Below are 27331 nucleotides of genomic sequence, written 5' to 3'. Positions count from 1 at the left end.
AGAAATGGAGTAACCATCATGGTCAACAAGAGTCCTAAATGCAGTACTTGGATGCAATCTCAAAAACGACAGAATGATCTCTGTTCATTTCCAAGGCAAACCATTCAATATTACAGTAATCCAAGCCTATGCCCCAACCAGTAATGCAGAAAAAACTGAAGTTGAGTGGTTCTATGAAGACCTACAAGACCGTTTAGAACTAACACCCAAAAAAGATGTCCTTTTCATTATAGGGGACTGGAATGCAAAAGTAGGAAGTCAAGAAACACCTGGAGTAACAGGAAAATTTGGCCTTAGAGTATGGAATGAAGCAGGGCAAAGGCTAATAGAGTTTTGCCAAGAGAACCCACAGGTCATAGCAAACACCCTCTTCCAACAACACAAGAGAAGACTCTACACACGGACATCACCAGATGGTCAACACTGAAATCAGACTGATTATATTCTTTGTAGCCCAAGATGGAGAAGCTCTATACAGACAGCAAAAACAAGACCAGGATCTGACTGTGGCTCAGATCATGAACTCCTTATTGCCAAACTCAGACTTAAATTGAAGAGAGTAGGGATAACCACTAGACCATTCAGGTATGACCTAAATCAAATCCCTTATGACTATACAGTGGAAGTGAGAAATAGATTTAAGGGACTAGATCTGATAGACAGAGAGCCTGATGAACTATGGACAGAGGTTAGTGACATTGTACAGGAGACAGGGATCAAGACCATCCCCATGGAAAAGAAATGCAAAAAGGCAAAATGGTTATCTGAGGAGGCCTTACAAATAGCTGAGAAAAGAAGAGAAGCAAAAAACAAAGGAGAAAAGGAAAGATATTCCCATTTGAATGCAGAGTTCCAAAGAATAGCCAGAAGAGATGAGAAAGCCTTCCTCAGCGATCAATGCAAAGAAATAGAAGAAAACAACAGAATGGGAAAGACTAGAGATCTCTTCAAGAAAATTAGAGATATCAAGGGAACATTTCAGGCAAAGATGGGTTTGATAAAGGACAGAAATGGTATGGACCTAACAGAAGCAGAAGATATTAAGAAGAGGTGGCAAGAATACACAGAAGAACTGTACAAAAAAGATCTTCACGAACCAGATAATCACGATGGTGTGATCACTCACCTAGAGCCAGACATCCTGGAATGTGAAGTCAAGTGGGCCTTAGAAAGCATCTCTACGAACAAAGCTAGTGGAGGTGATGGAATTCCAGTTGAGCTATTTCAAATCCTGAAAGATGATGCTGTTAAAGTGCTGCACTCAATATGCCATCAAATTTGGAAGACTCAGAAGTGGCCACAGGACTAGAAAAGGTCAGTTTTCATTCCAGTCCCTAAGAAAGGCAATCCCAAAGAATGCTCAAACTACCACACATTTGCACTCATCTCACACGCTAGTAAAGTAATCCTCAAAATTCTCCAAACCAGGCTTCAGCAATACGTGAACCGTGAACTTCCAGATGTTCAAGCTGGTTTTAGAAACGACAGAGGAACCAGAGATCAAATTGCCAACATCCGCTGGATCATCAAAAAAGCAAGAGAGTTCCAGAAAAACATCTATTTCTGCTTTATTGAGTATGCCAAAGCCTTTGACTGTGAGGATCACAATAAACTGTGGAAAATTCTGAAAGAGATGGGAATACCAGACCACCTGACCTGCCTCTTGAGAAACCTGTATGCAGGTCAGGAAGCAACAGTTAGAACTGGACATGGAACAACAGACTGGTTCCAAATAGGAAAAGGACTACGTCAAGGCTGTATATTGTCACCCTGCTTATTTAACTTATATGCAGAGTACATCATGAGAAATGCTGGGCTGGAAGAAGCACAAGCTGGACTCAAGATTGCTGGGAGAAATATCAATAATGTCAGATATGCAGATGACACCACCCTTATGGCAGAGAGTGAAGAGGAACTAAAAAGCCTCTTGATGAAAGTGAAAGAGAAGAGTGAAAAAGTTGGCTTAAAGCTTAACATTCAGAAAACGAAGATCATGGCATCTGGTCCCATCACCTCATGGGATGACATGGGATGATGTGGAAACAGTGTCAGAATTTATTTTTTTGGGCTCCAAAATCACTGCAGATGGTGACTGCAGCCATGAAATTAAAAGACGCTTACTCCTTGGAAGGAAAGTTATGACCAACCTAGATAGCATATTAAAAAGCAGAGACATTACTTTGCCAACAAAAGTCTGTACAGTCCTTAAGCGGTCTGAGAGGAAAATTTTCATAATCATCGCATTCCACCCCTGTGCCCTAGACTTCCCTCCACAGATTTGATGAGCAGCTCCTCTACAGTTTCCACGGATCTCTTTCTCAGAGGGAAAAACTCAGAAGAGAGAGGTTAGTGAGTAAACTAACGTGCATTACTGCTGGTGACCTCAGGGCTACAAGTGGTAGCCTCTTTACTCCATTTGAATTTCCTTTACCCTCAGCTAGCGCCTCAGAAGTCTTGGTGGCTTACCTGGAGATATGCCCCAAGCCTTCATTCCTGGGGTGGTGGTGGAGGTGGGCATCATAACCTTCTCAACCTGCTGTGGTACTCTTGCACATGTCTGCCAACAGTTAGAGGCAACAGAGCAGCACCAGGAGGCAACCCAGTGGACCACCTGGCTCTTCCCCTTTGCTCCCATTATGTACAAGCAGCTCTATTCTCCTGTCGATCAGGGTTTGTTACCACTGCCAATATGGCGATTCCTCTTCTCATGTACTGGTCCCTGGGCACAAAGTCCCAAAGTGCTCTGGTAGCAGCCCTAATATGTAGTTCTGTGGGACCCTTTGTGTCCTCTGGCAAAGTGCACCCCTGTAGGAATCCAGGACCTTCAACCATGTGGAGCCCAGGTTGCTGGGATGGGAAGTATAAAAACCACCCAGGTCACTGGGAATGACAGTAAGTGTAGCCACTCCTGTTTCCCCATGTGGTTCCTAGACCCATGTATTCTTCCTACTGGGGAAATAGTACCAACAGAGGTCTCTTACTTAATACCGCATCGTGAAGAATGACACCCTGTTCTTTCCAAGTGTTGCTTCTTAGCCAGTGCTTCATTATCAGTATTCTGTTAGCTGGCTGCTTCTGGATGGTACAGTGTTATATGACAAGACCAACAGACCCCCATGGTCATGGATCCTTTTCTGCAATGCCTTCACTGGACAGTAGGTCCCCTGAGTCAGATGCTATACTGTGCAGTAATCTGTGCCTCAATCTGGCATTCTGCCGACAGAGGCTCTGAGTAAGGAAGTTAAATTCACGCCCACAGTAGGTAGGTATCTATTCCCATAAGGAAGAACTGCTGGCCTTTTCAAGAGGAAGGGGCCCATGGTAGCTGACTTGCCACAAAGCAGTTGCTCGATCTTCTCTAGGAATAGGGCATATCAGAGACTCAGTGTTGGTCTCTGTTGCTGACAGGTTGGACGTTCAGAGGCACCCTTGGTGAGTGGCAGTCCACTCTCCAAGACAGAAGTCGGTCCTCTACGTAGCCTCCGTCTCTGCCGCTAGGGCCACTCCATTCATGGGCCCAGCATATTAGGTCTGTAGCGGCTGAATGCTGGCTGTCAACTGGTTGTCATTGAACTACTTGGTTGTTCAGTGCCTCTTCCATGGTGGAGGCTTTCTGGTGGGCATTGTTTTGAAATAAAAAAATTTCTCACACATTGTGACTTCTCCATATAGCCCAACCACATGCCATTATCCCAGAACAGTCTGTTGGACCCTGCCCGGGCAATCTGTTTATATTCTCACCTTAAGCCACTTCTTCCGCACACAGTGGAAAGACCAGGGCACAGCTTGAAGCTCTCCTCACTGGGATATCTGTCACTCTCCACCATCTTTCAGAGTCCTTCTTGCATCCTTTAGATTTTCATAGTGACACTAATCACCATCCTCCAACCTCCATCCCTCAATAAGACCTTGTTTTTGTTTTTGGTTATGCCTTGTGGCTTGGAGGATCTTAGTTCCTTGACCAGGGATTGAACCTGGACCATGGCACTGAAAGTGCCAGTCAGTGGCTGAGAGCCGTTTCCAAGGTTTACATTTGGCCTTTCCTGTCATAACTCTTACCCCACAAGCCAGAAACACGTCGCTAGATTGTTTTCACAATAACTTCCTGTCTCTAGACTATTTTAGATCCTTTCCAGTTACATATTTGGGGGCTGGGGAATGAGCACTGGATGCGTTCACACTAGTAGGGCCATTGTGAGCCATAATCTGGCCAGGACTCTTATTTATAGTACAGGGTCCCCACGGGCCAGGGGCCTATGTTGATAATTTTGGTCTGATACCAAAGACAACTCGATCAAATATCCAAAAAGCCTTCAAATATATGGTTATTTCTCTTGTCAGTGTATAGTCCCAGGTAAATGGCCATGAGTCTCTGGGGAAAAGACTGAAGGGATCATACACTTGGGTGGTGTCATAGCGTCTATTCCTAGGTCCACAGCTACTTGTTCATCAATGGGTTCTGAATCTGAAAACTGGCTCAGGTCTAAAAACTGAGCAAAGGAACATGTGCTGTGGGGATGACCAACTTTAGCCTGCTGTTTCTCCTTTCCCGTGGACTTTTTGTTTATAGACCTTTAAAAGCACCCTCTTTGGCTGTGTCTATTCTGCTCCCAGGGATGCTATCTTTTATTGGCTCTCTCTCCCTGGTCCCCTGATGGTCATTTGGTCAGTTCTTCAGTCTTGCTGGTAATAATGGTAATTGTGGTCTCCTGGCTTCTGAAAGCAAAGCAATGCCACTTGGTCTTTATTATTCTTGGGCCTCAATCATCCCCATCTTACCACATTTCCTGGAACACTCCTGGCATTACCTATGTTATCTAGGTCTACCAGGAAGCAGAAAACCAAAGAGGATTAGGCATCAACAAAAAAACCAAACAACCCAATTTAAAAGTGAGCAAGGGACTTGAGTAAACATTTCTCTAAAGAAGATATACAAACAGCCAATAAGCACATGAAAAGATGCTCGACATCACTAATCACTAGGGAAATACAAATCAAAACTACAATGGGATACCACCTCACACCATTCAGATGGCTACTGTCAAACAAACAAACAAAACCCCCCAAACAAAAAACGGAAAATAAAAAGAGTTGGAAAGGATGTGGAGAAATTGAAACTCTTATGTATTGTTTGGCAGGAATGTAAAATGGTACAGCTGCTGTGGAGAAACAATATAGCAGTTCCTCAAATTAAGAACTGAATTGCCATACGATTCAACAACTCCACTTCTGAGTATATACCTAAAGAACTGAAAGCAGGGTCTCAGAGATATTTGTACACCCTTGTTCACAGTAACATTATTCACAATAGCTAAAATGTGGAAGCACCCCACCTGTCCACTGACAGATGAATGGATAAGCAAAATGTGGTGTACATGTATACAATGGAGTACTGTTGTCTTAAAAAGAAAGGAAATTGTGACACATGCTACAACATGAATGAACTTGGAAGACATTAGGCGAAGTGAAATAAGCCAGTCACAAGAAGACAAATACTGTATGATTCCACTTAGATCAGGCCATTAGAGCAGTCAAATACCCAGATATCACCCTGTGTGGTGATTCCAGCCTCAGCACCCAGAAACCCAAGACAAACGAGGGCACTTGGAAGAACGTAAAATGTCACAAGTACATGACTGTCTGCTTTAATTGTGAATGCTAAGTATAGAATATGTAAAGTAAGTATAGGATATGTAAAATTTAATCAAACGCCACCTACATGTTTTCTCTTGAACTTGACTTTTAACTTGTTTCTTCTATATATTGGAATAACAATATTTACTCCACAACATTGTTTAAAAATGAATGTATTAGAAAGGGGCTGTGTAAACTACAAAGGGATAAACAAACAAGAGATTGTTACCAACAAACAAACTGATTAAAGGACAAGGACACACAAATGTTTATTTTTATAAATTTCACTTACAGTCAACCACTGAGATGGGAAACCAAGGAAAGAATACTATGGAAGACAAACAGTGGTGTTAGGTTTCTTAGTAATTTGGGGTTTACTTCTTTACCAGGCACTTTTTACCTCTTTTTTTATTGGAGCACATGGCTCCATGACAATATTAAACTTATGGATTTAGTCCTCCTGCGATCTAGTATACTCTGTTTGCTGTTCAGCTGGAAAACATTTTCATCCTTTCCAGTCTAATCCCAGAACACCATAATTTACAGCAAAAGGAATTCCTGAACTGAACAGAACAAAGAAATTGAGGCAAGTGGCCAGAGCTGTGCTGAGCAGAACCCCAGGCGTCCACACGTGCCCAGTGCCGCCACCATGGCCGAAGACTGGGAGAAAGAGAAGAGGAAGTCCTCTCCTCCCCACACAGAAGAGTCTTCTGGACTTAGAGACTAACAGGAAGCCAGTAAGCAAATGTAGTTTGCAGGATTTAGACCCTTGAATCTGAGAGTAAACAGACAAGTGACCAGTGCTGGGGACTTAAGAGGCAACAGTAAAAGAGAATTGCCAACTACTGCCTCAACTTACTTCATTAATTTAAATAAGATGTTTACTTTCGATCCAAGGGCCATCCTGTGTAATTCTGACCCAGTACTACATGAAATGAAGAAATCTACAAGGCAGTCTGGGATTAGACCCCTTTTCCAAAAGGCACACAGATTCCTGCCTCTTAGCATTCAAAGAGACAAAAGACATCAGGAGCTGAAACATATGGTAAATGCTTTATTTTCATATTTTACATTAAAACATAAAACACAAACATTAAAACATAGGACATGAATAGAGATCCCACTGTCTGGTTTTCAAAGCAGGTACAAGGATACAGATAACAAGAAAATATTTTTGAGTCTGTTTAATTCCAAACCCTCAAATGGGAAAACAATCTCAGAGACTGGATGAGGGAAGATGGTGGGGCAGAGCCTGCATCGATAGATGTCATCTCCGCTGCCAGGCGGAGGGGAGCAGGAATGAGGGGAAGTTCTTCCATTGGAGACATCAGTCACAGTCACAAAAATTTTTGTTTCTCAAACATCTAAACTTACTAGGGGAATGCAAGGACTGGTAAGGCATGAGATTCTTCCAACTTCTCTAATAATACAAGTCCCTTGGTTCCTACGCTTGGGGGTGGGGATGGATCTCAATCAGCATCAGCTAAGTGTACTTCAACTTTAGCCAAATCCTAACCCTGTGCCACATTCTGCCCTAGCGAAAGACTATGGCAGCCAGGGCCTGACCACTTGTTTCCTCTCTCTTATCATCTGCTGAAACCAGATTGTTTTTTAATTCAAATCCTTTTCTGCTCCTGAAGCTCCAGGCCTGGGCAGTTAATCTTAATTATCAACGTATCAAAAGGTTATAACTCTTCTAGAAACGGGAGGTCTTTCCCAGGTTCTGGAAACTGGCTTTTTGAAAGATGTCCTTAAATAGAAGAAGGCCATTCTTTAAAAAACACAACTAGAACATGGAACTCTGGGGAAATCTACTGCAATAAGCCCCTGCTGGTGAGAAATGCTGGCAACAGCTCAGGAGTTGACAGATCAGAACTGTTTTAAAATAAAAATGATAACATTTCTACAACAATTATTTAAGAAAATCACAGTTAGTCATCCTGCTCCCCAAGAACAGGGAGCACGCCTTGAGACATGTTCTGTGGTGGAGAGTAGTTTAGTAGAGCAGCCTTTTGCAAAGCAAACAGACATAAACTGAACCCTCTACTGGAGAAAAATACAGCTCCAAAAGTGGGACAATCCAGGGTTGGAATGAAAGCTGGTGGGCATCTCCCTGCAATCCACGCAGGCCTCCAACCACTGTTATCTTCCTGAGAAAAACTATTTTACTAAAAACATTTTCTTAAAAAAAGTTAGGGAAGGAGGCAAATCAGAGGAATCTGGAATCAAACATCAGATTCACCCGGTGGCAGGTTTTAACCTGGGAGTTCTAAACAGGCTCAAGAATAGCTCCTTACTCCAAGGGGTGGACTTTATTCAGAGAGAAACTCTTTAAAAATTCGAGACAAGTCCTCTTCTGCTTTCAACAGCAGTCTAAGCAGCTTCTCTTTTGTAAGTCTCTCTTGGTTAGCCCCTTGCTCCTGATCTCTCATACTAGTAAGAGCTTTGACATATGCTCATCTTTTCCTAGTGAGCACAAAGAGTGGCTTTCAAAGCACTGGCTTATATAAAACCAATCCTGAGATCTTAGCTGGCTAGAAAAAAAGTGAGTCTTCCCCACTGCTCAAACAACTGGTCTCTCTCCTTGACTGGCACTTGTGATGAACCCCATACACCTGGCATCAGCTGCCGTCATCACTGGGTTTACCACTGTTCTGGCACTGCACCCCTGAACTAAGCTGTTCCTGCCACAGAGCAGACCAGGTGAGCTCTACCACACAGTCCTGTGGGGACGAGACCCAGTTACCAAAAGGTTATCAGCCTACACGGTCAGAAATAGGTCGAATCCTTCAGAAGACTGTAGAGTGCCCTCCTGTGCTCAGCTGAAGACTTCTGCAGCCACGCTGCCTCCAAGGAGCATCAGAATGGTTAGTCCCAAGTCATGCAGTCAAGTGACAAGACAACTCGGTGGGTGTCACGTCCGGAGATGCTCGGAGTGCATTCACATCCTAAGGGGCTGCAGGGGGGATGCTCTCCAAGGCCCAGCAGAAAGTCTGGTCAAACACACTGATTCTCAACAAAGACTCATGAAGGCTTTTTTTTTTTTTTTCATGAAGGCTTTTAACCCAAGAAATGGGTAATGTTGATGGAGCACCCGTCACTTACTCTTTTGATGGACCCTGAAGATACACCATCTATAGTGTTTTGTTGACCTGGAATCCCAGGATCATATTAACCTAATGGAACCATGATCCCACAAGTTCTAGGCCACAGACAATAAGCACAGATCTTGCTCAGGGCTGTGAGGTATTAGCAAATAACATGTATCATTAACCAGCAACATGATTGATAAGTTTCAAGACCATGGTCACTCCCACCTATACATGTGGACCGTCTTTTCTGTTAACGTAGCCAAGTAGCTGTTATGATTCACCTCAAATGGGCAGATGTCCAAGACAGGCTGATCGGCCTGCAGATCCTGAAGCAATGAGCCACTGGCAGCATCCCACAGCTAAAAAAGAAGAGATAAAGGTCATGAGTCCTTCAATTCAACTCGGGACTTGCAGTCTTTATCATCAGACAACTCTGAAAGCACTGCAGAGACAGCACTGCCCAGGGAGTAAAACAGAATGTCCCTAACCTTCACAAGGTTGCACAAAAGCAGCACATCTGACATAAGTCACGCACGGCCTCACCTACTGTAATTCGCAATTATGGTCTACCTGTGAGTGGGTCTGAAAACCAAGCCTAGCATTCTCCCCTTCAGTCTATGTGCCAAGAACTCTCTTAGGAGAAACAAGGATCAGCAAGACAATAAGTCCCTATCTCTGCCCTCACGGAACCTGTATTCTAACTGCTGCTTTCTTCTCCTTTAAAAAATTTTTTATTATGGACAAAAAATTCATGTAATAAAAAGTGGAATAGTACTATGGGTCATCACCCAGATGACTAAGTTTTACCATACCTGCTTTGTTTTTTTTCTGTGCTGACATCATGTCATTTTACCCTTATACACTTAAGTATACATTTCTTAAACACAAACAAACATTTTCCTACATCTCAATGTCACTATGCCTAACAAAATGAACAATAATTTCATAATATTCTCTAACATACAGTGCAAAATAAAAATTTTCTGATAGTCTCTTTTTATATTGGTTTTGTTTGATTCAGGATTCAAATAAGGTCCACATTACCCTTGGTAGTCATAAATTTTAATAAGCCTCTCTTAATTTGAGCAGATCCAACCTCCCCACTCTTTTCTCCTTCTGCCACTGACTTGTGGAAGCAGGATCTGTTGTCCTACAGAACGTCCACAACCTAGATTTGTTTGTTGCTTTGTGTGCTGTTACTTAACTTATTCTCTTATCCACTGCAATTCCATAAATAAAAGCACTAGACTGAAGAGCGACACTATCCAGTACGGCGGCCATTAGCCACATGCACCTCTTTACATTTCAATTACATAAAAATTTAACAATGAAGTTTTTCATTCACATTAACATTTCAAGTGATCACATGGCTAATGTGACTTAACTGGGCAGTGCTATTCTATGGGTTCAAGGACATCTAGGCATCATGTACTTCATTTTGCCTTACACCAAGAGGCAAATTATTTCTGCTTAAGCCACTAACAGTGACACAATAGTTGATCATTTATTCAGGTGGTAACAGGCTGACCCCTCCACTGTAAAATTCCCCACCAACCTTTCATCTGTTACTGTCATCTTGAATTGATCAACTATTTTTATAGAGGTTTCAGTAGTGCCTTTTTCCCCCTAAAACATATAGCTATATGTCTATCATCACAAAACTTTGAAAGCATTGCAGAGAAAGCACCCCCTGGGGGGTAAAACTGCCTGTCCCTAACCTTCCCAAGGTCGCACAAAGGCAGGATATCTGACATAGGTCACGTAAAACACGACAGCTCACATGTAAAGAATGATGTCAATCTATAGATATTGGTATGGAAAGATAACCAAAACAGGAAGTTAAATGGGAAAGCAGTATGTATCGGGTTGGCTAAAAAGTTCCTTATGTTTTTTTTTTCCCTTATGTTTTTAAGTAAAAATAAAAGACCATTTTCATCAAGAACTTTCTCAAACGTTTTGTTATACTACCTTCTGCCATTTTTCAGGCAACTTCATAACTTTATCTTCCAAGAACTTTTTATCTTTTTGAGCAAAGTACTATTCTAAGTGCTTTTTACAGTCTTCCACAGAATTGAAACTTCTTCCATTAAGAGAATTTTGTAAAGACTAAAATAAATAAATGGAAATACAAAGGTGCAATGACTGGTGAATAGAGCGGATTAATAAGAACTTCCTAGCCAAGCTGTTAACAATTTTTGCCTGGTCATCAAAGAAACACACAGTCTTGGATTATCCTGATGGAAGAGTATGTGTTTTCCGTTAATTCTGGACACTTTTCATTGAGTGCTGATTTCAGTTGGTCTAATTGCGAGCAGTACTTGTTGGAATTAATCGTTTGGTTTTTTGGAAGGAGCTCATAATAGAGGACTCCTTTCCAATCCCACCACATATACAGTATCATCTTCTTTGGATGGAGATGGCCTTTGTTGTGGTTGATGGTGGTTCATTTTGCTTGCCCCAGGATCTCTTCCATTCCACATTAATGTACAGTATCCACTTTTCACTGCCCATCACAATTTGTATTAAAAAAGAGAACATTTTCATTACATTTCAGTAGAGAATCACATGCAGAAATACAGTCAAGGTGTTTTTAACTTAACTTACGTGGAACTCAGATACCAAAGTGATTAACATAATCAGGCTGATATAAATGATCTTCCACACTTGATTTGGATATTTTGAGTATGCTGGCTATCTCCTGCATGGTATAATGTTAACTGTTCTCATTTAATGTCTCGATTTGATTGCTATCAACTTCAACTGACCTACCGGACTGTGGAGCATCGCCCAGTGAGAAATCTCTAGCACAAAACTTCGAAAACACTTTCGACATGTTCAGTCACAGCACTTTTTCCATATACTGCACAAATCTGTTTCTGCATTTCAGCAAAGTCTTTACCTTTCTTGAGATAATAAAGCATAATATGCTGAAAACATTGCCTTTTTCCCTTCCACTGTCAATATTAAAATGGCTACACAAAAATTCACCAATTTTGACAAGTCTTATTTTTAATACACACTGATATGATAGCTGTCACAATACAATCTAACAAAATTGTTTCAAATGGAGTTAAAGACAACTATGTGCTACTAGAGCCACCAACAGAAAAAAACAAACTTTTTGGCCAACCCAATAAAGTGTGACTTCTATAAAAAATAAACTAAGCAACCACACATATACACATATGAAGGTACGTGCAATTATGGAGAACTTTGGTTTTTTGCTTTATACACATCAGTATAAAAAACTGACTGACTACTCACCAAGGCCGATTTTGATGCTTCATCCCCAGTACACACCAGGATGCTGCCATTATTCGCTGGATTTTGGAAAATGGCACTCTTGGTTAGCAATTTGCAGGAGGGTCCCCCAAGGAATGTTTGTACAGGATGGCAGGAGCAGATGGACTCTCCAGCATTATCCAGTTTATAGGACATCTCCATAAGCACACTTCGTAAGGTGTTGTGATTTTTATCTAAGAGAAAGAGAAATCAGTATTGATCTGTAGGGATGGTCCAAAGAAATTAAGCAAGTACCTAAACTTGGTTGTAACTCAGTTGAGTAGAAAAAGCAGTTTTACCAAACCATCATAAATAGCTACCAAACATAGTAAGAACAAAATAATATAGCACAAATCAAATTCAGAACTCTGGGCTATAGGATGAAGTAACTTATCTACAACAGGTTTTGTCTATGAGGGAAACAATTCTGAGAACGAGCTAGCCTTTTTAGGAAAATCACTGTATCCAGCTGGACTTCTGTTTGGGTTTTTATCTTCCTTAAGGGTTCGGGCTACAAGGTCTTTCCCTTCCCCCAGTGAGGACCCCACTAATACCCAGAACTGTACAAATACAGTGAAAGCATATTATCACAGAAGGGGAAACGTATCACTGTGGTTCTGCTGAGAGACAAACAAAAGCCAGAGAACAGAATGGGATCTCCAAGCTTTCTACATATCATAGCAAATCCGTGGAGATAGACGACCTAGGAGATGGGTCCAAAAGGGAAAGGAGAGTCTGCTGACACAGCTTCTCAGCTCAAGCAAAACTTAAAATGATTAGGTCAACCCACAACTAGCAGAAGGATGGGCACTTTAATGACTATTTCTGACCAAAACAGCCACTTGACCATCAATGTAGCTCACCAGATTAGACTCATTATCTCTCAGCTAGAAAAAAAACCTGTGTATTTAAGCACAGTGGGTCAAGGGTTGCAGTCCTGGTTCTGGAAGCTGTGAGAAGTTCAGCTGGCTAGGGCCACCATGGTTGTCCATCTACTCCCCCACTTAACTTTGGGGCCCCAGATAAGGAAGAACAGCTAACAGCTTAGCGTCTGGGCCCTCTACATGACTGCTTTCATCTGGTCCTTCCTTGTAAGTGAACTGAGTGGCAAGCAGAAGACATGAAACTGATGTAAGGGTAGCTCAGAGGCTGGAAGGGCAGGTCTCCTCATTCCATCACTGTCCTAAGTCAGAGAGGATCCTAAAGCAGCTAATTCCACTTCCAAGGAGTACCTGGCCAAGTATGTCCCAGTTCACACAAGCGAGGGACAGGGAGGCAGGCTCCACAGAAGCTCCCTGCAGGAGCAAGAGCTGTTAGTCCGTGAGGGGCTGACCAGCACCACCTGAAAGCTAAGGCAAGCTCTCCTTTCCTCCCCTCTACCAACCTGCTTCCAAACCAACCAAGCCATGAGGACACCCCAACAATACTCACCAGGCCTGTAGGTCACAAGACAGTGGCCGGTGCTGCTCTCTACCTGAAAGTCTACGCAGCCCCCAGGCTCCACGGGCAGCACATGAGGCCAGTGAGTAAAACCCATTTTCAGCTCCCAGAAAGAGGCATTCTCCAAGGTTCCAGCCAACACCCCACCACATGGAAATGCAGCAGACGCAGCTCTGGGCACATATGACAGGGACACCAGCGGGCACCTGAGGGGAAGAAAGGACACAAAGTCTCACCTGCCAATATGTGAGCTACTTCAGGCCCCACTGTGAGGAGTCAAGGACATTACTACCTCTATGGAAGGAATTTTTGTGAGTCACTGTCCTCTGATATCTGGTAAAAACTACCAACCCACTCTGTAGGAACAAAAGGGCATATATAAAATATTTCACACCCAGATTCAGAGGAGATTCTGCATGCTCTAAAAGCAGTGGGGAAAAAACGGAGTAGGAAATTTAACAGTATAAGATTACAAACACAAGGTAGCCTGACTGCTGTGGAGCTTCTGGAAATGGGGTTAGACACACACACACACAAGAAAAGTCAGGAAGGAAATTCAGCTCATAAATGGTGGAGTTGGGTTCTGAACAAAGTAGTTATTTTATTTTGGCACACTGTGACATGTAATTCTATGAATCTGGTTATACTTGGTACAAGGACTTTCTGCCATTGTCAACTATCATGAACACAAACTCTAGGATCTTACTGATTCTGAAGTGAGAACAGATCAGAGGACTCAGAGATCTGCCCTCTGTGAGAAATTCTGATCAACTGTGAAACACTAGTAAAAGAGAGGATTAATATAATAGTCCAAGAGAAAGCTGTTACTTTCAGGTGGCTCCCTACCTAGCTCTCTGAGGTACTAACTCCTGGACATGAGAGCTTGTATTTCGAAGGTCATACAACAGAATTGAACCGTTGACCAGTCCAGCATAGATGTAATTGTTTTCATCGAGACACCAGCAGCAGCTCCAGACAGGCCGCCCAGCATTGTAAGTCTGGACCACCGTATTTGTTTCCAGGCTGTAGAGTTACAAAAGACTTTTACAATTATGCATTACAAAAATCAAATACAGACAAAGATGTAAAGATAAGAACACACCCACACACCAAAACTATATGGATTCCCAATTTGCCCTCAGGTCTGCGGACAGAACTCCTCTTAATTCCACAGTATTTGTTTTGGAGGATACAGATTTTCCTCCTAAGCTGTAAGGAAGAATAAGATAAAGGGACAGATAAACTGTACATTCCTTCCCCTGATCCTATATCCTTCTCCACGGCTACCTATGACACAGGTATTCAATATTTAATACTGAAAAATTAGAAAACACATATAAGAAAAATAAAAAGTTATAAGCCAACTATACAGAGGTAGTCACTAATGACACTCTGGTGTTTAACCTCTCTTTTTTTCCTTCTATTTTTCAATACTACTAAAATAAGTCATAGCATATATATAAAACATAACAGAATTGATACACTGAGTTTTGGGGTAAAATTAAGCCGAAGCATTCTTGAAAAGTCAAAAGATATGTATTTGCATGGTTTAAGATATATTTTGTAGCATATATAATTTTAAAGAAATGGACCACCACATATTCAGTTTTGCAATAAGCTGTGTCCACTTCTTAAAGCAATACATTTAAAATTCAATGAACCTGGATCTGAGAAAACAATGCCTTGGACAACTCCCATCCCATCCCCACCCCAAAAGCCAAGGTCATCATAACACAGACACTAATTTCCAAGCTATTCAACACTAGGCATCCCAAGGCCCATCTTCCCCACAAAGCACTCACCTGGTCAGTTTAATTGTGCTGTCCAGGGAAGCAGAGAGAAGTAAGCCTTTGGATCGACTGCTGAAAGCCAGTCCACGTATTTGTTTGCCATGCATAGGAATATACTGACTGCTTTTCATGTTGGCAGTACTCAACATCTTAACACCAAAGCCTGCCAAATTTATGAGAGTGAAACACATCACTGCAAGTCAATTTAGGGCAAAGGAAACTACCATTTCAAGCAACACCTTTGTTCACCTCTCTTGGCATGTCAGTTTCTGGGGAAAAACTAGTCAAACAAAGAAAATAACTCCCAGGTTATAATTTAACAAGTATATTCTATATCAAATGTCTATCAAGTATACGAGAAACCATCATATATACATACAGTGGAATACTACCCAGCAATAAAAAGATAAACTACTGACAGACATAATAATATGGATAATCTTTATAAAGTTATGTTGAAAGAACCCAGACAAAAAGAGTAACACTGTATGGCTCCAGTCATGTACAATTCTAGAAAATATAAACTAATATATCGAGATAGAAAGTAGATGCCTTGGGATGGGAAGAGAAGGGAAGAACAGGTGGATGATGGATTACAAAGAGCCTGAGCAAACTTTCAGGGCAACTGATATGTTCATTACCTTGATTGTTACGATGGTTTTAGAAGTGTATACATATACTGATACACACATCAATACTCACTAAATGGTATATCACATTAAGGATGTGCAAGTTTACTGTATATCAATTTTACTGTAATAATAAAGCTTTTAAAGGAAAGCAAGACTAGTCTTTCTGAACCACAGAGACTCAAAAATGTAGATGAGAGAGTGAACAACAAAGAATGGAGATAAGTAATTTCTGTGTCATGTGGTCAAGACGTTACATTTTTCTGAAACAGAATAAAAATAGGTAAAATCAAGTATCTTAATGTACATCATTCCAAGAGGGGAAAAGAAAGCCAAAAACTTGTCCTTTTATTTGTTACTCTGTTCTCTTACCACATTTATTTTATCAAGTATATATTTTATCTGAGTTATACACTAACAAAATTTGTCAAATCTTAGATTTAAGAGATCCTTGAGGGACTTCCCTGGTGGTCCAGTGGCTAAGAATTTGTCTTGCAATGTAGGAGATGTGGGTTCAATCCCTGGTCTGTAAACTAAGATCCCACATGCCACAGAGCAACTAAGCCCGTGCACTTCAACTACTGAAGCCTGTGCACTCTAAAGCACGCTAGTCGCAACTAGAGAGCTCAAGAACCGCAAGGAAAGATCCCGCATGATGCAACTAAGACCCAGTGCAGCCAAATAAATAAGCGAGTTAAGACACTTGAAAAAAAGATAGCCTTGAATCACACTTCTCCTTTGCTAGGGAATCAAGCGAGAGAAAGTTTATTGTGATTTATGCTAAAACAGAAATAGCAGAGCCAGAGAAACAAACATGGAAACCATAGGTTTTAAATCAACAAGGGAACTTGAAATTTTGCCTAGTTAATCATTAAAGGAAATAAGAAATTAGCATTATCAGTCTATCAGGAAGAGCTGGCTGGGCAGGACAGAACAGACACACTAAGAAATAAAGGAACAGATTACACCCAAATAGGGGAACAACTGGAATAAGTATTTTTCCAATTAATGGGGAAGGTTTCACTTGAAGATAAACCTTTTTATTAAAACTGTGAATGGAATATAGAAACATCATGAAAAAAAAAAAAAAAGAAACATCATGAACAATCCTTTTACTTTCCCCTCAATTGGAGCCTCCTGATAGCCTCTCAGTATCAGTGAATAGACAAATATATGATATTCAAGAGATTCCATTACAAATCCTGTACATACCTAAGTATGGGGGACATAGTTTTGAAGCATTTGAAAGGAACTTCTAAGTGGAGAGACACTAAATCAGGCAGAAGCAAAGGGACCTTACAGTTGGCAGAAATTATATGCTGAAGAGAGCAGGAAAAAACATCTACAACATTGGGCTGTGAGGTTTGGTTTTCAACATTAAGACAACCTAAAATGAAACTTGAAAAGTGCACAAAAAGAGAAAATCAGTACAATATTAATAAAATAATAATGTTCCCAAATTCATTTACTTGGAATTTGTCAATGTGCACACTACTGAAAATAAGCATTGAATCTTGTTTTAACTTGAATTAGACCTTGGAGTAGTGTTTTTTCAAACATTTCTAGTCTAAAATTAATCTGTATTTTAGCAGGACATGCAAGCAATTATAGTCCTTATCCTTGGACAACTCACACTTCTAAGTACGTCTTCTCTCACTTTACCATGGTTCAGCATCTCTGCCCTTCTGGTGAACAAATTTAAAGAAGTGAAACAGACAGTACAGACATCTTTGTAGTACCCTCAAGTATCTATATCAAGGAAACTAACTAAGAAAAAAGTGATCTGGTGGGCTGTGGACAGTGTTCACCTACTAGTGAGTCCTGGATTATCCAAAAAGGGAGGAAATAAATAAATAGAGTCCAACAATGAACTATAAAAATTGAGGTTCTGGACTATTCACCTGGAAGGAAGGCGGCCTGAGGAGAAGGTTGTGACACCACCAGGCAGCTCAAAGCATCACAGTATGTTATGACGCGACAGTTTCCTGTCTGAGACACTGTGAATGTCTTCTGGAAATGGTACTTCTGTTGACTCTGGCTGGAGGGCAGGCCACTTAGGAAATGTGGTTGGGAACCCCCAGGCAGTTGTGAGATCTTATCCTGACCGATAAGTTTTTGCAAGTCCTAAAACGAAAAAGATTTTGAAGATATAAAGCCATTTCATCTGGTATTACCCTCAAATACAATCCCTTAATCTAATACAAGGATATTTATCCTTTACATGAAAATGTTAACATGAATTCTAAAGAATTGCTGCAGTTTTCACAATATTTCAACAAGCAATTGAAATAGGGAGAGCACAGAATCATAAAGAGCTTAAAGTCTTTAATGATTTAGACAAGTCACTTTATCGGTAGATTCAAGGAAGTGAAATGACCTAAACAAGTTGTGAATTATCAGGTGGCTGTTCAATTTTTTTTTTTTAATAATTCAAGATGCAGTAGAATTCATCATAAAGCACATATATAAGTTCTCATAAATAATAAAGTTGATCATGTTTCCTTCCTGAAAAACTTGGTAAATCCTATTTGGTAAATCCTATTTGTATCTGAGTGAAACTAAATATTTAGATGCCTTCTTAATTCCTATTCCAACAGGACTTTGGGTTAGAAAAGGCAAACTTACCTGAACACGACTTTGAAGCCTGGAGCATTCATCAGTGAGGGCTTGAAGCTGTAGCCGACACTGTGCCGAGTCTAACTCAGCCTTCTTCCTTAGCTTCTGCTCCTTCTGTAAGGAACTAAAGTGGAAAAGCCAGCAACAGGTAGAGATTAGAAAGGCTACAAGACTTCTCATCAAGATGCACGGTGAATTTATGCTGTGATAGACACACTTTGACTATAAATATGCCATGAGAGGGAATAAAATATAACAAGAGAAAAATCTCTCAAACAGAGAAACATCACAGAATAGCAGACAGGGCTGAGCTCATCAGCCTACTGGAGTGGGTCTCACTGTGTGAGGCTGTCAGGCTAACGCCATGACAGGCAGCCTAGATTAGGAGTAGGCCTGGTTTCCCGGGGTAACATAATTATCAGGCCTCCTGGAGCCAGCCAATCAACATATGCCTAGCAAGAAAAAAGGGAACCTATCAGGGGAAAGCTGAAAGCCCCATGTTGGGCCAACAAAAATTGCCTTGCAACTGTGTAACCAATCCCAACTACCCACTGTGTAACCAATCCGCTTGCACCAACTACCTGCTGCTTTTTTTGACCTAATAAATACCAGAGAGAACTGGGGCTCCGGGCCTTTTCCTCCTCACACCCTTGGTGAGGGCGGGAGGCCCTGGCTCGAGTCAGGAATAAATTCCCCTATTGCAAGTTGCATTGTTTGGAGGAGTCTTCTTTTCCAACCGGGGACTCGGACTATGGGCAGAACAACTGTTGAGTTAGGCAAGGACCAGGAATTTGGCTCTTACTAAGGAATGGGGACATAAAATGCAAAACGAGGGATTAGAGCCAAGCTCACTGCCTGAGTTAGAGCCAAATTAAAAAAGAGTAAAATGACCTGTTAAAAGACAAAGATCATCTACCGGATAAAAAGAAAATCAGCTATTGGATGTTAATGAGATATTCAAATAAAGAACACTATAAAAAGAGGTTGTTAAAAAAAAGTATACACCAGGGAAATGCTAGGGAAAAAAAAAAAACTGATCACAATTAAAAAGGATGGATAAGCATAAAGAGGAATAATGTACAATGAAAGGCCACATTCATAGGTATGAAAATCATAAATTCACATTTCAAAATATGAAACGCAAATAGAAATTTCCACTCCAATTAAGATAGGAGAGAAAAAAGATGAACATTGGAAAGGAAGGGAAAAAGTGGCTCTTATTTATCTTCATAGAAATTTCAAGAGAATCCACAAGCTATTAAGAGTTTAGTAAGGTTACTAGAGTTAAGATCAAGAAAATTAGATCAACAGCATTCCCATATACCAGACAGGTGATTTGTAAATGTAACAAAAAAAAATTCTTTCAAAATAGCATTCTAACAGCAACCTAGGAATAAAGTTAAGGCCTTTAAGAAGCAAAATACAGTTATAAAAGACACAAGGAAACAGTGAATAAGTGAAAGGATATTATATGTTGATGGCTAGAAAGACTAAACTGAAGCACTAGAACTAACAGATCCTAGAACAAAAGAGTAGTCCATTTATAATATAGAAAATTTAGAACAGAAGTAGCAATTAAAATTTATAGACAGAACATACTTCACTAAAATTAAAAGCTTTTTCAACAAAGGATACCATAAACAAGTCAAAGAGACAAGTCAAAAACTAGAAGATGGCATGTGCAATGTGCACAACCAACAAAGAGTTAGTATAAGGAAAACAAAGAACTATAAACCAGTAAGAAACAAATAAATAATATATTTGGCTCAATATAAATGAGTAAAATATTTGAACACAACTTACAGAAGAGTATGTTCAATCTCATAAGCGATTGAGAAAAAACCTCATAAGAAAAGCAAACTAAAGTAAACGCTATTCCACTCCATGAAACTGGCAAAATTAAGTCTGATAATATAAAGTAGATGAAGGGATGAAAAAAATGAGAAATCCCTTACATTACTGCTGCTGGTATAAACTGGAAAAGCCTCTAGGAAGAGCAATTTGACAATATCTAGTAAAGTTGAAATCATGTACCCTATGATAAAGCAAATCCATTTCTAGACATAATGAAGCTCTCACCCATTTCTCTGCAGCATGGCTTACACTAATGAAAACTGGAAACTACCTGTCTACCAATACAAAATTACATATAGGAAAACTACAGAACTAGAACACTTTATAGAAATTAAAATGAATCAACGAGAGCTAAATATATCAACCAGGATATGTGCCTCAGAGTAATAAACAAAATCAAGCTACAGAAGAAAAACTATAATCCAATAACATTTGCATAAAATGTGAAAACTTTCTAAATCACACTGCATGTGCTTTATGGCCATAGATCATCTGAGGAAAGAGATGGAGTTAAGAAAAACTTGGTGCACAAGGAAGTCTCTTTGGTATTTATAAGGATATATTTCTTTTTTAAAAGACCCAAAACAAATACGGAAAATGTTAAGATTTAATAAAGTTGAGCCTGTGGGTGTTCATCCTATTAGTCTCGGTATGTATCACCATTTTGAAATTCTTCTCAAGAGGCTAAGGAGGACACCGATTGTAGTAATCAGCAAAGTTTTAAATACAGTTTTAAATACATGCATTACTAGCCACCCCTACTGGTTTTGCCTTTTCAAGAAAATTTCCACCACGTACCTGTCATTTTAACATACAACAAATAAATATTCGTTGGAGTGAAATTAATACATCTGTAATTCCACTTTACAGTGACTACTTATATGTTTTTTCCAATTTGCAAAAAGATAATCACACTAACAACATGCTTTTGCATGACAACATACCATATATACTTTTTTTTTTTTTTTACCATATGTACTTTAACATCAGTTTTAACCAATGTATAGTGTTTTATCACATGGATATGCCAGAGTTTACTCAACCAATCAATCTTCTGGATTGGTTTGGATTATTAACTAAATGAAAAGCCTGATTAAACACATTTTTGTACATATCCTTAATCATTTTTTTAGAATGCCTAAAGCAGAATTACTTTTAGACTTCTGAATTATATTGCCAAGGGCCTCTCTAAATGTTAATATTTATGTACATTTTTACCAGTAATGCATGAGCGAACCCACATCCCCGTACTCTCAATGCAGGGGGGGTTTTTTTGGCTGCTGTTGCATGGCATGTGGGATCTCAGTTTCCTGACCAGGGAACAAACCTGCCTCCCCTGCATTGCAAGGCTGATTCTGAACCACTGGACCACCCGGGAATTCCCTATCTTTACTGTTCTTAAAGCATATTTTATAAGTAGTGTTTTCAGCAACTGTCCATGGGCTTCCCAAATCCCAATAATTTCTTTCATTGTATTGCTTCAGTTATGAGACTTCTTTGTAGAATACTGTGGCAGGAGGTCTTAGGGACACAAGAAGCAAAAATTCTCAGTTTTTTAAAAAAGTATTTTTAAGCCTAAGCCTATTCTAATGACAAGGAGGTTGAGACTTGGAGTGTGTTCTAGGTGGCCGTGAATTGGCTACAATGAGTAACACAGGGGATTCCCTGATTCAGTGTTCACCGAATTTAGTGGCAGAGGCAGGCAGTAAAGGTAATCCCTTAGGGAAGAAGCTGGACAGGCTACCAAAAAATCCAGGCTATCTTTCTGTGTGGGTCTGCTGCCCAGCTTAGGTGTGAGGTATTACTATATGGCTAAAGGTTTCTCTATGACTTTTGATTTTAGGAGGGCTTACCAGACCATGTCTTGGCCTCCCCAAGTCATATTACCAAAGACTTAAGTCTTAGCGCTGATTCCAAGGTCACAGGAATGCCAAAGTGCTCCTGCAGAGCCACCTGCTCTGATCAGCACACAACCCTCAGGCCCTGAAAACGGAGGCTACGAGAGGTGCTGAGCGCACAGATGAGCGCAGCAGTCTACCACCTGCTGCTCTGCTTTCAGCCCCCTGTCTTTCAAGAAAGGAGATTTTCATCCTCTACTTCTCAGCTCTGTTTTCCTATGCATTGACTTCATTTTCTGATAGTCTATACTAGCTTTTTTCCCTGAAGAGTTCAAGCAAAAGCCCTGGGGCTTACATTCATTGAGCTAGGTGAAGTCACAATAATTTGTTACTCCAGATCATCACTTTTAATCCTATATGGAGAGTAAACCGTGCATCATGTGATCAGACATGTATCATAAGTCACAATGTTAGATCGCCAACAATCCCCAGATTCCTAGTCACAGTTCAAGGAAAGCCTCAGAATCACACTAAGAGTGACTCATACCCCCTTTTTCAGATGAGCCTACAAAGAACCAAAAGGGAATATTCCAGCTAGGTAGACTCTTTCCACCTACCTCTTCATGAGCTCCTGCTCACTAGTGTCCAAAGCTCTCAAGGTCCGGGCATAAAGGACAACGATATCACTTTGCTTGGCTTTCTTGTTGCACTAAGGAGCCCAACAGGACATAATTAGTGTGGTTCTGGGAATCCCCCTGACTTAACATGTTGACTGTGCACATACACAGTTCTTAACTACAGTCTATACCTGGGGACATTTTCGGGTCTGTCCTTTGAGCCACTTCGAAATGCATTTGTACCCAAAGAGGTGACCACAGCGCAATGCAGAGAGCCGGTGATCCCCAGCATTGGTCCACTGTTCCAAACATATTGTGCAAGTGTCCCCTTCTTCCTCATCCACAGACGCAGAAGTTAGAGAAGGGTTAGACTTCTGGGGAGACTGCAGGATGGAAACCAGAATACATTCAAATAGAGAAAATGCAAAATCTGTCTTGAATATGTGAAACTAACAAATTAACAAAAATCACACAAAAATGAACAAGCCCAATTGAAAAATGCCAAAGGAAAACCCAGTACTCATGAATCACTTCCCATTCTTTCCAGATTGCAATCTTGTCAAAGATAATATAAACCATGAAAATATTATCATCATCCTTTGAACTCACGAAATTCTTGATTTTTTTCCATTCAAATGACAAAAAGGAGCTATGTTTACAAAGATATTAAAACCAAACAAACCCAGAAGTGACCCAGTTAAAAAACAACAGGGAATATTAAGTCTTTTATACATTCGAAATTAGGTTCATAATTCAAGTAGCTATAAAATATCTGGTTCATGTGAATAAAGAAAAAAATACAAGGGAAAAGAGAAAGGAATATAAACAGCTCACACAAAAATACAAATGGTTAGTAAGTGTTCGGCTATAATTAAAGAAACAAAAATTAAACTGTTTTTACTTCTTTTCATCTATTAGATAATGTCTGGTAACACGAAGCACTGCGGGTGAGGGAGAAATGGGCATGCTTACATACCGCTGTTGCAAGTAGAAACTGGCACAAATTTTCCAGAGGGCAACTTGGCATTGTCTATTAAAACTAAAAATACAAATATCCTTCCTTTGATAAAGCAACCTCTCTGGAAGAAACATATCCCATGAATATAACCATAAATATTTGCCAAGACAATAATGCAAAGATGATCAGTGCAGCATGATCTTAGTAGGAAGCAACAATAGTGCACACAGCAAGGGAAGAAGTAACTAAAAATTTATTCGTATGTAAAAACACTATGCAGCTATTACTACCAGTAAGAATGAGATTCACTTTTATGTTGGACAGTCACTAAGTCACTCTTTGAGACCCCGTGGACTGTAGCCCACCAGGCTCGTCTGTGCATCGAACTTCCCAGGCAGGAATACTGGAGTGGGTAGCCATTTCCTTCAATTTTATGTACTGACAATAAAGAGCTCTCCAAGAGAAACTTCCCTGGTGGTCTAGTGACTGGGAATCTGCGTTCCAATGCAGGGGACATGGCTTTGATCCCTGGTGAAGAACTAGGACTCCACATGCCACAGAGCAACTAAGCCTAGGCCCTATGATGACTGAGCCTGTGCACTGCAGGGCACAGAGAAGAAGAGAAGCGTGTGCTGCAACTAAGGAAGCCCCTGCGCGCTGCAACGAAGACCCAGCACAGCCAGAGTCAATTAAAAAAAAATAAAAAGATATGGCAAGGATCAAGATTAGTTGAGCAATTAATCACACATTTAATCACCTAGTCCTACAATAAAAAAAAAAAGCTCTCCAAGATACAAGTCAGAGGGAAAAGAAACAAGTCCTGGAACAGGATAGTATGTAATCTCTCTTGTGTAAATTTTAAAATAGAGCATTTAAATGAATTCAGTAAAGTTGAAGGATACAAAATTCATCTACAGAAATCTGTTGCATTTCTACACACTAGCAACGAACTATCAGAGAATTAAGAAAATATAATCCCATTTATGAACCGTATTAAAAAGAATACAATAAACTAGAATTAAATCTAACCAAAGAGGTAAAACACCTGTACTCTGAAAACCATGACACTGATGAAAGAAACTGAATATGATACAAACAATTGGAAAAACACATTATGCGCACTGGAAGAACTGGAGTGGAAGAATTAACACTGTTGAAATAATCATATTCCCATCAAGGCAATCTACAGATGCAATGCAATCCCTGCCAAAATATGAACAGCATTTTTCATAGAACTAGACTAAATGATTTTAATTTATATGAAAACAGCTTTAGCATTAGTCCTTCCAATGAATATTCACGACTGATCTCCTTTAGGATGGACTGGTTGGATCTCCTTGCAGTCCAAGGGACTCTCAAGAGTCTTCGCCAACACCACAGTTCAAAAGCAGCAATTCTTCTGTGCTCAGCTTTCTTCACAGTCCAACTCTCATATCCATACATGACCACTGCAAAAACCATAGTCTTGACTAGACGGATCTTTGTTGACAAGGTAATGTCTCTGCTTTTCAATATGCTATCTAGGTTGGTCATAACTTTCCTTCCAAGGAGAAAGCGTCTCTTAATTTCACGGCTGCAATCACCATCTGCAGATATTTTGGAGCCCAGAAAAATTAAGTCAGCCACTGTTGCCCCATCTATTTCCCATGAAGTGATGGAACCAGATCTTAGTTTTCTGAATGTTGAGCTTTAAGCCAACTTTTTCACTCTGCTCTTTCACTTCCATCAAGAGGCTCTTTAGTTCTTCTTCACTTTCTGCCATAAGAGTGGTGCAATCTGTGTATCTGAGGTTATTGATATTTCTCCCGGCACTCTTGATTCCAGCCTGTGCTTCATCCAGCCCAGCGTTTCTCATGATGTACTCTGCATATAAGTTAAATAAGCAGGGTGACAATATATAGCCTTGACATACTCCTTTGCCTATTTGGAACCAGTCTGTTGTTGCATGTCCAGTTCTAACTGTTGCTTCCTGACCTGCATACAGGTTTCTCAAGAGGCAGGTCAGGTGGTCTGGTATTCCTATCTCTTTCAGAATTTTCCACAATTTCTTGTGATCCACACAGTCGAAGGCTTTGGCATAGTCAATAAAGCAGTAGTAGATGTTTTTCTGTAACTCTCTTGCTTTTTTGATGATCCAGCGGATGTTGGCAATTTGATCTCTGGTTCCTCTGCCTTTTCTAAAACCAGCTTGAACATCTGGAAGTTCACGGTTCACATACTGTTGAAGCCTGGGTTGGAGAATTTTGAGCATTTCTTTACTAGCGTGTGAGATGAGTGCAATTGTGTGGTAGTTTGAGCATTCTTTGGCATTTCCTTTCTTAGGGATTGGAATGAAAACTGACCTTTTCCAGTCCTGTGGCCACTGCTGAGTCTTCCAAATTTGCTGGCATATTGAGTGCAGCACTTTCACAGTGTCATCTTTCAGGATTTGAAATAGCTCAACTAGAATTCCATCACCTCCACTAGCTTTGTTCGTAGTGATGCTTTCTAAGGCCCACTTGACTTCACATTCCAGGATGTCTAGCTCTAGGTGAGTGATCACACCATAGTGATTATCTGGGTCGTGAAGATCTTTTTCGTTCAGTTCTTCTGTGTATTCTTGCCACCTCTTCTTAATATCTTCTGCTTCTGTTAGGTCCATACCATTTCTGTCCTTTATTGAGCCCATCTTTGCATGAAATGCTCCCATGGTATCTCTAATTTTCTTGAAGAGATCTCTAGTCTTTCCCATTCTGTTGTTTTCCTCTATTTCTTTGCATTGATCACTGAGGAAGGCTTTCTTCTCTCTCCTGGCTACTCTTTGGAACTCTGCATTCAAATGGGAATATCTTTCCTTTTCTCCTTTGTTTTTTGCTTCTCTTCTTTTCTCAGCTATTTGTAAGGCCTCCTCAGACAGCCATTTTGCTTTTTTGCATTTCTTTTTCTTGGGGATGGTCTTGATTCCTGTTTCCTATACAATGTCACGAACCTCCGACCACAGTTCATCAGGCACTCTGTCTATCAGATCTAGTCCCTTAAATCTATTTCTCACCTCCATTGTATAGTCATAAGGGATTTGATTTAGGTCATACCTGAACGTAATTATCAGGGACATGCAAATTAAAACCACAAAGAGATACCACCTTACACCTGTCAGAATGGCTATCATCAAAACAACAACACACAGTAAGCACTGGCGAGGATACGGAGAAAAGGAAACACTTGTGAACTGTTGGTAGGAGCATAAGTTGGTGCAGCCACTAAGGAAACAGTATGGATTATGGACAAATACCGTATGATCTCACTTAAATGGAATCTGAAAAATAAAACAAGAAAAAACCCGCAGACTAAGAGACACAGAGAACAAATGGGTGAGTGCCAAAGGGAAGGGAGTGGGGGTGTATGACAAAACAGGTTGAAGGGGATTAAGAGGTACTAACTTGCACTCATCTCACACGCTAGCAAAGTAATGCTCAAAATTTTCCAAGTCAGGCTTCAACAGTACGTGAACTGAGAACTTTCAGATGTTCAAGCTGGTTTTAGAAAAGGCAGAGGAACCAGAGATCAAATTGCCAACACCTGTTGGATCATAGAAAAAGCAA

General features: G+C 40.4%; 1 protein-coding gene across 2 annotated transcripts in view; it reads right to left on the bottom strand.

The window, feature by feature from the left end:
* Positions 1–6668: 6668 nt before the first annotated feature.
* RFWD3 (ring finger and WD repeat domain 3) overlaps positions 6669–27331 on the bottom strand; it is a 33290-nt gene continuing 12627 nt past the window's right edge. For both annotated transcript variants that reach the window (XM_043436475.1, XM_043436474.1), the window contains exons 5-13: positions 22984–23175; positions 22793–22884; positions 18493–18607; positions 17769–17991; positions 15251–15401; positions 14295–14471; positions 13440–13654; positions 11991–12202; positions 6669–9085 (exon numbers count right to left, since the gene is read on the bottom strand). In XM_043436475.1, coding sequence (XP_043292410.1) covers positions 8942–9085; positions 11991–12202; positions 13440–13654; positions 14295–14471; positions 15251–15401; positions 17769–17991; positions 18493–18607; positions 22793–22884; positions 22984–23175 — 1521 coding nt within the window. In that variant the 3' untranslated portion in view covers positions 6669–8941. The remainder of the gene's footprint in view (positions 9086–11990; positions 12203–13439; positions 13655–14294; positions 14472–15250; positions 15402–17768; positions 17992–18492; positions 18608–22792; positions 22885–22983; positions 23176–27331) is intronic.

Source organism: Cervus canadensis, chromosome 18 (genome assembly GCF_019320065.1).
Source record: "Cervus canadensis isolate Bull #8, Minnesota chromosome 18, ASM1932006v1, whole genome shotgun sequence".
Classification (NCBI taxonomy): domain Eukaryota; kingdom Metazoa; phylum Chordata; class Mammalia; order Artiodactyla; family Cervidae; genus Cervus; species Cervus canadensis.
This window is presented reverse-complemented; position numbering and strand designations above follow the sequence as displayed.